Source organism: Dendrobates tinctorius, unplaced genomic scaffold, assembly GCF_039654945.1.
Source record: "Dendrobates tinctorius isolate UK_male_01 unplaced genomic scaffold, ASM3965494v1 ptg000015l, whole genome shotgun sequence".
In the NCBI taxonomy this organism is placed as follows: domain Eukaryota; kingdom Metazoa; phylum Chordata; class Amphibia; order Anura; family Dendrobatidae; genus Dendrobates; species Dendrobates tinctorius.
In genome coordinates, this window is record NW_027361683.1 from 35,731,558 (window position 1) to 35,744,499 (window position 12,942).

The following is a 12,942-nucleotide window of genomic DNA, read 5'->3' on the forward strand; positions in this document are numbered from 1 at the left end:
CTGCAGGTAAAATGACCTGCATTTTACCTGTGAATTTAGTGCAGATTTACTCTGGATTTTCTGCAGATTTTTTTGCGGATTTAGGCCATGTGCACACGATGCAGATTTGCAGCGTATCCGCAGCGGATTTTACCGCGCAGAAACGTTGCATATCCGCATTGTGATGTACAGTACCTTTAAAATGAATGAAAAAAAAAAACGCTGTGCAGACGCTGCGGATTTTTCCGTGCGGTTTTCCTGCGGTACAAAATCCGCAGCATGTTACTTCTTTTGTGCGGTTTTCTATCTCCCCTGTTACTAAATCCGCAGGGGGAAGACCGCAATGGAAAACCGCACAAAAACCGCATGAAAACCGCGTGAAAAATGGAAGAAATCCGCAGGAAAAATGCAGGTCATTTGACCTGCGGTTTTCTTCCATTCTGCACGGAAAAATTCGCAGGGCTCAAAACTCCATCTGCACTCAGCCTTAGCCTGCGTTTTTACACCTGCGGATTTCTAGAATGGAGCAGTGTAAAACCGCTGCGGATTCCGCACAAAGAATTGACATGCTGTGGATTTAAATCCGCAGCAAATCTGTGCTGAAAAATCCGCAGCATGTGCACAGGGTCAGGCACATTTTGTACTGACTTTAATGGTACTGTACACCGCAGGAGCATCTGCTGCGGATCTGCAGGGCCAAATCTGCTGCGGATCCGCAGCAGAATCCGTAACGTGTGCACACACCCTTATAACGTCCTAACAAAAAAATTATGTTTCCAAAATTGTGCTGATGTAAAGTTGACATGTGTGAAACGTTGTTTATTAACTATTTTGTGTGACATCACTCTCTGATTTAAGGGTACAAAAATTTTAATTTTTGGAAAAAAATCGCTAAATTTGACAAATTTCGGTTATTTTCATAAATAAACGCAAGTTATATCGAATAAATTTTAACACTAACATGAAAAAAACTATGTCACAAAAAACAATCTCAGAATCAGCGGGATCCGTTGAAGCGTTCCAGAGTTATAACCACAAAGTGACAGTGGTCCGATTTCACAATTAAGGCCTGGTCATTAACCTACGAAATCGCTTGGTCCTTAATGGGTTAATATAAGGGCTTCTTTTTTGTGATAAAAGATGCACCTGTGCAATTTTTGGGTACACACTTTTTTTTTTGCATTCCTTGCAGAATAAAAGTATAGGTTGAAATGATTAGAGTGACAGACAATTTGTAACTTTAATATTTACTAATACGGCACAAGAAAATCACTTTTAAAAAATATTTTTATCATATTCGGAGAGCCATAACTGTTTCATTTTCTTTCAACAAACGCCGACGGTCTTGACGAATCTGAAGTTTGAAAGTTATCCACTACCTCGAGATAGGGAATAACTTTCCAATCACTTGGGAGTTCTCCCACTGTGGTCCCCACAGATCCGGGGCTCTGAAGAGCCCTGAAAATGGAGCCAAGGTCGATCATGTGCACTGCCTCCCCGACCTATAGATGGGAAAGGTGCTCAAAATGTGAGAATGTGTTGTAAACTCTGCAGACAAATTGTTACCGGAAGAAGTTGTCATGGCTGTCTGGGCCAGATGAGATGACAAAAAAAAGGTCTCCGTGAGAAAAAAAAAAAATGTCACCTGTAGCGAACTATATATAAACTATACTGTAATTGATTTATATGTTCCGCAGGACTGCTATCTACCACTATATGGTAATATCTGTGGTGGTCTATGTTTACAAATTTATTTTCAGTAAGAGCATGGTCATCTTCTAAGCTTCCCCTACATCCATGATTATGGTGCGCAACCATAGCTGTAAACATGCTTAACTGGTTATGGGCGCACTCAGATGTGTTTGCATCCGCCCAACACCTGTGCTGAACCCTTAGTCAAGCGTCTCACAGTGACATTATTTTAGCTTATAAGCAATACTGTAAAATAGGAAAATATAGATTTTCTTAGTAAAATGTTAATTTAAAAAGCTGGCTGTACAATTAGTGCAGCTTTACAGCAGGGAATGTATTAAAACAGAGCAAAAAGAAATGGGCAGCAAAAGAGAAGAGCAGCAGGAGCCAGATAAATAATATATAAATAATACAGCTATGTAAGCGTGAATAACTATTATACCTGCATGCTGCTCAGTTGCTGGTACCATACGAATTGGTATCTTTAAATCAAGCACTTCAACATCATTATCCTCTTCGGGAGAAATGAATTTAAATGAGGGATGGCCTTTTTTCACTAAGGCAAACATTTAAAAAAAAAAAAAAAAAAAAAAAAAAAATATTGGAAGCTGTACAATTTTAACCACAACATGGTTGTGCTGAAATATCAGATAACGCAGAAGAAAAAAAGCTAGATAAGGCTCTGTGCACAGCATATTACTCTTGGTGTTTATGTTTGAGAAAGCAACTGATAAATTATGATGATGTTTTTAAATCCTAAGCAATGAGTGGGTGGTAATGAGAGAGGAATTATATTGGAAAGATTCGACTTTTTTTTTTTTTTTTTTTAATTCACTCCAAGGTTTTTATTTAAAAAAAAAAAAAAAAACCCTGTCGAGATGGTAAAAGTGCAAGTTCAATTTTAGGGTATGTTCCGCTTAAATATTTGTGTAAACGTTGCAAATTAGGATACCTACCCAGAAATAAGGTACTGTCACACTTGGCGATGCACCAGCGATCCCGACCAGCGATATGACGCGGTCAGGATCGCTGGTGCATCGCTAAGTGGTCGCTAGTGAGCTGCCACACAGGCAGATCTCACCAGCGACATCGCTGGGGACGGGGGTCGCTACTTACCTGTCACACTAGCCGATCCTGACGTTCTCCCGCCCGGCTCCATGCTCGTCTCGCCGCAGTAAGCTGACGACAAGAAACAGTCCTGGACGTTCTCACGCGATCAGCGATAACCCGCGGGGGAGCGGGTCGTAGGCAAGTATCACACACACCAATATCGCTATAACGTCACAAGTTATAGCGATATTGCTAGCGATATCGCTAAGTGTGACAGTACCTTAAGAGAAGTATTCACATTAGACCCTTAGGTTTCCAGCAGATCTGAGACTGCCTTGTCGTTGGCTGCTGGGCATGCATGAATTGGCCAAATTATGGGCTAAGCGACTATTTTTTCTTATTATCTAGAGCAGTAATGCTATACATGGTTCATATATTACATTTTTACATGCTTTAGCATTACAGAGAGCAACTTTGTTTGTCCATCACAAGAATGATACTGGGCAAAAATGGCCTGCATGGCAGAGGTCCAAGACGAAAACCACTGCTGAACCATAAGAACAATAAGGTTCATTTCAGTTTTGCCGAAAACATCTTGATGATCCCCAAGACTTTTGGGAGATTACTCTGCGGACTGACGAGACAAAAGTTTAACTTTTTAGAAGGTGTATGTTCCATTACATGTGGCGTAGGAGTAACAGAATTTCAGAAAAGGAACATTATATCAGCAGTAAAATATGATGGTGGTAATGTCATGGTCTGGGACTATTTTGCTGCTTCAAGACCTGCTAAAGGTGGCCCAACCAGTTATGTTTAGGGGGCAATCAGTTTTTACACAGGGCCCTGCAGGTTTGGATTTCTTTTTTCCTTAAAGGGAACCTGTCACCCCCCCCCCCCCCCCCCGGCGCTTTTAAGTAAAAGAGCCACCTTCAGCAGCACTAAGGCTGCACTCTGTGAAGGTGGCTCTTCTGTTTCTGACCCCCAGTAACGCTGAAATATTAACTTTTATAAATAGGTCCTCATGCCTGTTATGCGTACCTATGGGAAGCAGCCGCCTCCCCGCCGTCAATCATGACTCTGCAGCATCTGGGCCCCGCATCCCATAGCTGTCCATCATGCCCCTGTGCTGCAGTCTGGGCCACGCCTCCCATAGACGTCAATCATGCCCCTGCTCTGCAGTCTGTCCCCCTGCCTCCTTCTGTCTCCTGCTCTGTGAAAACAGTTCTCGGACATGCGCAGTGCGCGCTGTCCGTGAACTGACATCAGGCGATCACGCCTGCGTGTTGTGGAGGCCCCAGTTCCTGCCCCGCAGTGTGAATACATCATAACACACACTTCGGGGAAGGATCTGGGGCCTCCACAACACGCAGGCGTGATCGCCTGATGTCAGTTCACGGGCAGCGCGCATTGCGCATGCCTGAGAACTGTTTTCACAGAGCAGGCGCCGCCATAGGAGACAGGAGGCGGGGTGCAGACGGCAGAGCAGGGGCATGATGGACGTCTATGGGAGGCGGGGCCCAGACGGCAGTCATCATGTGTTTCTTCCTTTTCACCAAGGTGCTTGCCTATTGTCATGTATCCCATCCCAGCCTTGTGTAGGTCTACAATTTTGTCCCTGGTGTTCTTAGACAGCTCTATGGTTTTGGCCATGGTGGAGAGGTTGCAGTGTGATTGAGTGTGTGGACAGGTGTCTTTTATACAGGTAGCAATTAATACAGGTTATGAGTGCAGAGTAGAAGGGTTTCTTAAAGAAAACTAAGGTCTTTGGGAGCCAGAATTCATGCTGGTTGGTAGGTGATCAAATACTTATTTTAATTCAGTAAAATGCAATTTACTTAAAAAAATCATACAATGTGATATTCTGTATTTTTAAATTATTAGATTCTGTCTCTCACAGATGACGTGTAACTATGATAAAAATTACAGACCTCTCCATTCTTTGTAGGTGGGAAAACTTAGCAGTGTATCAAATACTTATTCTCCCCATTACCCTCAGTTTAGCCTGCAGACTCTCTCCACATTGTATGAATGAGATTTAGGGAAATCTCATCCATAATTACACTTCTTAAAATATGCAGCAATTTTTCAACAAGCAAACCCACAGTGGAAAGATATCTGTGTGTACACCACGTAAAAACAAAGCTAACAGGAACAGTTTTTATTAATATGGAATAAATTGAAAATTCTTATGTACTCATTTTTACTGAATTAAGTTTTCTGTTATTGTGAGCTCTATGTGGGGAAAAAAAATCTCTTGTGGCGATCTCCAGGGATCCATGTTGCTTTACTTGTGCAAGTTATAGCACTAAAATGATTGCGCTAGTTCACCATATGATTGTGTGTGTAATGCCTCCCTTTCTATGTGTGTACAAAGAATACTGCATTTGAAGAAAAGAATGACAGTTTGATTATTTTGTGATAATTCCATATTGGTTGTGATTGCTTTTCCCATAGGGTTCTGTAAAATTGTTAAGCATATCATTTGGCATGAAGAGGCATTGTATACCATCACTGTAGATAAGAGCCACCCAATAGAGAGGACGTGTACTTTGTTACGGAGAAGCTGAGGTTCACTCACCGCCATCAAGGCTGCGGGTGGCTCTTTTGCTGGCAGTTCGCTCAAACTGTGGAGCAGGACGATCTATGAGAGCGCTGGCATGCCTGGTCTGAGCCTGTGTGCGCCCACTGTAACGAAATTTGGATCCTAGTGACAGGAACCTGTGTTTAGGAATGGTCTCTGTAGAGGTTAACCTATTAAATCAAAGAAAATGTTTATCCATTGGTTAAAACCAGGGCACAAGCTCAACTTGTCTAAGGGTTGCGTTGCCACTTTGAGACAGTCTAATGGGTCGCAGCAAAACATTAAAAGGGGGATTTCAATCTGCAACATGTAAGGAATATTGACCGTATATTCTATAAATGTATGAAAGGTGGAGCTTTCAGTTTTACAATTCCAGACCTTTTGGAGGGAAAGGGAAAAGGGCAAGAGTTTTGTAATTCCCATAAACTGCAATAGAAAGAGAATACATGGCTACCTCTCCACCTCCTCTCTGAAAAGCAGACTACGGGAGCAGGTGCCACCCATTATCTCAATATCTGGGGATACCAGAGAGGAAACCCTATGCACATGCCATACATTTCTCAGAGGAGTGTCCCCTTTTAAGATCAGTCTGGGTAAAACGGCCACATTGTGTTCTACCCAATATAGGTTGTGAACACACTTCCAGAGATGTTCAAGCTCTGTACATGAAGGTATGATAGTCTAGATATTAAAAGATAATCCAAAAGAAATTTAAAAATCAAGCACAAGATATCACTATAAGCAGCCAAGGGATGTACAGCATCTGGTAAGTATCACATTCAAGGTTTCAAAATATATGATAAGACAATGCTGTTAGTGCTCCTGTCCAACAATAAGTGATACAATACAGAAAATAATCATGTAATAAAGATACACACGTGGTCAAAATTATTGGTACCCCTCTTTTAATGACAGAAAAACCCACAATGGTCACAGAAATAACTTGAATCTGATAAAAGTAATAAATAAAAAAAATCTATGAAGGTGAACAAATGAAAGTCAGACATGGCTTTTCAACCATGCTTCCATAGAATTTAAAAAAAAAATAAATACATAAAATTCATAAAATAGGTCTGGACAGAAATGATGGTACCCCTGAAAATAATGTGACAAAAGGGACATGTTAAATCAAGGTGTGTCCACTAATTAGCATCACAGGTGTCTACAATCTTGGAATCCGTGAGTGGGCCGGTATCGATGGCTACAGATACTCACTGTGCTGTTTGGTGACATGGTGTGTATCACACTCAACATGGACCATAGAGGAAGGGAAGAGTTGTCTCAGGAGATTAGAAAGAATATTATAGACAAACATGTTAAAGGTAAAAGTTATAAGACCATCTCCAAGCAGCTTGATGTTCCTGTGACTACAGTTGCACATATTATTCAGAAATTTAAGCTCCATCGGACTACAGCCAACGTCCCTGGACGTGGCCGCAGGAGGAAAAATTAGGACAAATCAAAGAGATGGATAATATGAATGGTAACAAAAGAGCCCAGAAAAACTTCTCAACAAATTAAAGGTGAACTTCAAGCTCAAGAAACATCAGTATCAGATCGCACCTTCCATCGTTATATGAGCCAAAGCGGACTTCATGGGAGACCACCAAGGAGGACACCATTGTTGAAAAAAAAAAAAAATCATAAAAAAGCCAGACAGGAATTTGCCAAACTACATGTTGACAAGCCACAAAGCATCAGGGAGAATGTCCTATAGACAGAGGAGACAAAAATTTAACTTTTTGGAAAGGCACATCAGCTCTATGTTCACAGATGGAAAAAAGAAGCATATTAAGAAAAAGAAAAGAACACTGACCCTACTGTGAATCATGGAGGAGGCTCTGTTATGTTCTGCGGCTGCTTTGCTGCATCTGGCACAGGGTGTCTAGACTCTGTGCAGGGTACAATGAAATCTGAAGACTATCAAGGGATTCTAGAGAGAAATGTGCTGCCCAGTGTCAGAAAGCTTTGTCTCAGTCGCAGGTCATGGGTCTTGCAACAGGAAAATGACCCAAAACACACAGCTAAAAACACCCAAAAATGGCTAAGATGAAAACAACGGACTAATCTGAAGTGGCCTTCTATGAGCCCTGACCTAAATCCTATTGAGCATCTTTGGAAAGAGCTGAAAGATGCCATCTGGAAAAGGCAACCTTCAAACACGAGACAACTGGAGCAGTTTGCTCTTGAGGAGTGGGCCAAAATACCTTTCGAGAGGTGCAGAAGTCTCATTGACAGTTACAGGAATCGTTTAAGGGTGCCATCATTTCTGTCCAGGCCTATTTCTTTTTTTTTTTTTTTTTTGTTTTTTTTAACTCTGTAGAAGCATGGTTGAGAAAAGCAATGTCTGACTTTCATTTATTAATTTTCATAGATTTTTGATTTATTACGATTCAAGTTATTTCTGTCACCATTGTGGGTTTTTCTGTCATTAAATGAGGGGTACCAGCAATTTTGACCACGTGTGTAACTTACTATGGTACTGAGTAGAAAACCCATGTACACTCGGGCTGCCACCAGGAGCACTAATAACATGGAGGTTGAATTTTATTTAGGGCTCTGTTTAACAAAGGCACTTACAGCTATTACAGTGAAACACAGTACCCTACTCCTATCTCCACTTAGTAGTTTGCACACAGCACTTTTTACTCCTCATACCCAATAATAACAATTTCTGTCCATACTTCATTTCTAGCACTTTATTATTTTATTGAGCTGAAGCGCAGTTCACTCCCATTTAATATAACATTTATTATGGTTCAAGGTGTACCTTTCCAGTACTGTCTGCACTTTATTAAATGACTAAAACAGGCAACGGTAAAATAATAAATCATTGTCTTATCATATATTTTGAAACCTTTAATGAAGCTGTACATCTCTTGGCTGCTTATGGTGATATCTTATGCTTGACTTTTACATTTCTTCTTTAAATGTATTGAAATGATTAATAAACTTTGAATTATTTTTAAATACCTAGACTATTGTACCTTCATGTATAGCGATTGATCATCTCTGGAAGTGTGATCATATTTAGTATTTTGGAGGTGTCTTTCACCTATATATGACAAAGTGCATTAACCAATATACCGAAGGTTGTGTTGCATGACAGGGATTTAGAGAGCAACAACATGTGAACTCCAGTCGTCATCTGTCGTTCCTCAGCATAACACATTAACATTCTGGGTTTGAAAGAGATTTATTTTAAGCAACTCCTGCTCACTGATGGCAGTTCTGAACAGCACTCATCAGCCTCACAACAGTGCAAGCTACACAGTGTCTACCATGACTCCCAGACAGACGGCGTCCCTTCACTACGATCACCCATAGAGTAAACCATCATCATTCCTCCTTATGTCCCCCTCCAGTCATGCGCACAGCTCCATTTCCTTATGATGTGGATGATGCATGTACCAAGTCATCACAGGTAGTTATCTTGCATTTCCCAATAACTGCACTGATCTCTATGATATTTTAGGGTATCCAGGGATGAGAGAACTGTGCTGCCATGTCATGGCAGTACTTCATTTTGTGAATAAAAAGGATGCAGCTGTGCTCTGACAGCAGTGTTTTTCACAACGGTTGGGAAACAAATAGTGTTAGGTCACGCACAATGACATGAAGGGCTGAAAGTGCCTACAGGGGGGGCAGATTTTCTGCTTCGTGCATAAAATTTCAAATGGTATATTATAACTTACCTAAAAAAGGTATGATGTTCAACACAGACCTTCCAAAGTTTCTTTGCTGCTCGATAACTTGGCAACTTAAACCCTATTGTACTTTCGTATTGCTCCTGCTACAGAGGAAAAACTAATTAGGGAAATTAGACAGACCTATTAAAAGTCCTTTTCGCAATACAAAATGATCCTAAACCGCTCACAATGGATTAAACATATCTTGACGTCTCATAATCTGTCATATTTCTTTTCTGACACAGGGTCAACAAATCCTTAAATATGGAGCTTTGTATACAAAATTATATCATCACTAGGTTATTTAGAAAACTAAGTCAAACTCTTTCCTGATATACATATACAATAAGATCAAAAGCAAGTCATTTTCATACCTCACCAGGGCGAATCTTAATGAAAAAACTGCTTCTTTTATATGAGATTTTCAAGACTTTGGGCCATGGGAAACGGTTAATCCTTAGGTTGTCTTTAAAGACCATTAGCCCACCAGAGCAAACTCCAAGTTTTATATCTACTCCTTCCAAGTCCTGGATAAAAGTAAAGTTACACTTCTAAAATATACAGACAACATTAATTTAAAAAGCTAATGATTAATAACAACGATATACCGATCCACAGCTAGTCAGGAACAAACCCAGAACAAAAGTTGCTATCAACAGATCCTAGAAAAGTGTTGCATAATTTAAACACGCAGACTGATTTGGACAGTGCCTTTTAGTCAATAGGATCCTGTTACACAGTTAGTCCCACTATTGAGACCCCAATGTTAAGCTGTAAAACAGATCAGCAAAGCATTAGGGCTCGCTCACGCTTGCCTAATAAGCGCTTGGAGATTCACCGAAACTGGGAGTACTTTGTCCACTCGCTTTTTGAGGATTAATCCCTGATTCTCAATGAGAGTGAGAACCACAGAGTTTCTTGACGATAGCTTTATAATTTCAAAGTTTTGCTCTCCGAGCCACTTAACTTTTCCTAGTACCATTGTGCTGTAAGTAGCTCGGTAAACAAAACATTGAAATTTTGGAACCATGCTTTGGAAAGTCTCCAGATCTCAAATCCATTGAATTCCTGTATTCACCTGCTTTTTGAGGACTAAACAAACAAAAACACAGAAATCGTGATAAACTCCAAGCATTGATCAGACTGGGATGTCATCAGTCAGGATTTGGCCCAGAAGCTGATGTTCAGCTGCCGGGGTGAAGAGAAGTAGTGTTGAAAAGTAAGGGTCAACACTGAAAATATGGAGTCTTTAAACTGTATTTGTCAATAAAAGTGTAAAAAACGTATAAAATGTTTACAATTGTACTTTACTAACCATAGAAACATCTGACTAAAAGCTCTAAAAACAATGAAGAGGTAAACTTTGAAAAACAAAATTTGTTTCAGTCTCAAAACTTTTGACCACAAACTTATATTCGACAAACAAAGTGATGAAAAACGTTCTCATTTTACTCAGGCTACACACCAGGGATTTCACCTGAAGTAGGTATACAACATAAAGTCCCAACTTATACTGTAAATACCATAGAAAATTCTGACTAAATGATCTAAAATCACTGAGGCAGCAAATTGTGTGAAAAACAAAATTTGTGTCAGTCAAAACTATTGATCACGCGTGTGGGGTCAGCACAAAAATAAGATTATTCAGTGCTTCATTGTCTTGTAAAACATATGCAGACTTGCTCAATCAGCATTTTTGTATATGCAATAAGTACATTTTGGAACTATAGAGGGAGTATGCCATTTCCGGTGGAAAAGAAAGGCACAAATTACAGTGAACGCCATATTTGCACATTATTTTGGGACCTATTACTGTTTTTCCACTGCCCTTGCCAATATTGAAAAGTAGTCGATGCTTATTGGGAGTGGCAGGTTCACTGCAGCACATCATATTTGCTATAATTTGCACCAGAAATTGATGGAAATTATAGGGAAAATCTACATCAGTTTATAGTTTGCATTGTATTAAGAAGCACCGCCATCAAAAGAGAAAGATCAACCTAATTAATACGGAAAAGTCAACCATGCCCCCGTTGGCATATAAAATATAAGAATGTGCTTCCTACAGTTGGATTGAACTTCAGATTAAACAGACGGGCCACATCTTTTTAATGTGCTGTTGTAGATTGGAAAGTTTATTTGTTGTGTCCAGTGGTTAAGAGCCATAAAGGCATTGTCCAGGTTTGGCATGAAAGTCTGCTCTCCCTATGACAGCAGACTTGTGAATCCTCACATGACGCATAGTGCACGTGGTGTAGATTCTCCGATGCCGGAGGCGAGATAAGACGGTATGTGTCTGAAGATAAGCAATATGCATACTCCATCTTACATTCTGACTAGGCGTGCGCTACCTCGCTCAATTCCCTTGTATTGCAGACTTTCATATCTGGACAATCCATTTAAGAGCTTCCCTAGACTACAATAACGAATTGGAAAATAGTTACATTTAGAAGCCTACCTTGGCTTGGTGAATATCTACACCATACATCGTCAATTTCTTGGCATTTTCTAGAAACTCCAAGTCAGCTTGGGCTGGAGTCATTGATCTGAATAATACAAAAAAAAATGGAAAGGATTTTAAATATCATGATAAGGTATTCTGTTAGTGATCATAAGGGATTACTAGCCATCGTCTATACAGAGTAAAGGTGATAACTTGTGGATCAGTAGGGACAACTGGGACCACCCAAAAAGCTACACTGTTGGTCCGCCATAAATAGTCAAGACCAGTGCCCAGCTATCTTAGGCAGTCCCATTGATGGAATGATCAGGGTCATTGCACATGGTCAGGGAGTTCCGGCAATGATGCCGCTCATGCAAATTACATTATCACACCCACAAGGACGTGATAATATGAAAAGAGGGCTGACGAGTCAGGGCCAACTAACGCCCCATCGATTAGTCAAAGCCCTCATTAGAATAGCAAAAAGGAGCAATATAAATGCTTTTTTTAAAATCTCATCTGTACAGAAAAACATTATACAGGTGTGGTTAGGCAGGGAATTTACTCATAAATAAGTGAATGCTTAGAGGGCATGGGGGACCTGACAGGTGCCCTTTAAGTGCATTACTCAGGTCCAGTGACCTAAAGTAAGTGTAAAAACATTTCTGTGTAGAAACAATACCATGTGGTTTGGCAGAGGTGTAATTTTGTAAGGTGCAGAGGTTGCTGTTGCCACTCCACAGCTGCAGTAGCAGTCAAAACGTTTATATACAGTGAAAACATTACAGCAATTTTTCATGCATAAAATCATATTAACTGATATTAATTTATTGAATGGAAAGAATCACAATAAAAGTATAACTACCACAATACATAATACAATAAAATATTCTAAAACAATTGGAAACCAGAAGATAGAACAGTGGACATATGGGACCCTCATGTGGTCTCAGAAAAATTTATAATTAGTGGTCATCTTCTAAATATAAAGTTTTTGTTAATTATGTTCAAACTTGCATTCTTGTTCACAGAAATTACAAATGCTTTTTTATGTAGGAAAAACATACTGTATATACTTGTGTGTAAGCCGAGGCACCTAATTTTGCCACGAAAAACTGGGAAAACTTATTGACTCGAGTATATAGTCTGCATGGCTCCTTATTCCCCATCCTTGTCCGCATGGTTCCTTGTCCCCATCCTTGTCCACATGGTTCCTCATCCCCATCCTTGTCCGCATGGCTCCTCATCCCCATCCTTGCATGCATGGCTCCTTATTCCCATCCTTGTCTGCATGGCTCCTCATCCCTATCCCTGCATGCATGGCTCCTCATCCCTATCCTGGTATGTGTGGCCCCCATTAGAAAAGCATAGGAAAAAAAACATCCTAATTACCTTCCCTGTGCGCCCTCGCAGCATCTTGTTCCGATGCCAGCAGCTCCTGCGGCCGGGCGATCACGTGTCCCCGCTCATTAAGGGAATGAATATTCACCTCTCTCTACGCCTATAGG

The 12,942-nt window shown here is 40.4% G+C and overlaps 1 protein-coding gene across 11 annotated transcripts in view; it reads right to left on the bottom strand.

Moving 5' to 3' along the window:
- LOC141076171 (protein 4.1-like) overlaps positions 1-12,942 on the bottom strand; it is a 382,293-nt gene that overhangs the window by 104,264 nt on the left and 265,087 nt on the right. For 9 of the 11 annotated variants that reach the window (XM_073563556.1, XM_073563551.1, XM_073563519.1 and 6 more), the window contains exons 8-12: positions 11,450-11,537; positions 9,366-9,518; positions 8,998-9,095; positions 5,300-5,472; positions 2,114-2,227 (exon numbers count right to left, since the gene is read on the bottom strand). In XM_073563556.1, coding sequence (XP_073419657.1) covers positions 2,114-2,227; positions 5,300-5,472; positions 8,998-9,095; positions 9,366-9,518; positions 11,450-11,537 — 626 coding nt within the window. The remainder of the gene's footprint in view (positions 1-2,113; positions 2,228-5,299; positions 5,473-8,997; positions 9,096-9,365; positions 9,519-11,449; positions 11,538-12,942) is intronic. The other 2 variants (XM_073563577.1, XM_073563527.1) reach the window with 1 other exon arrangement.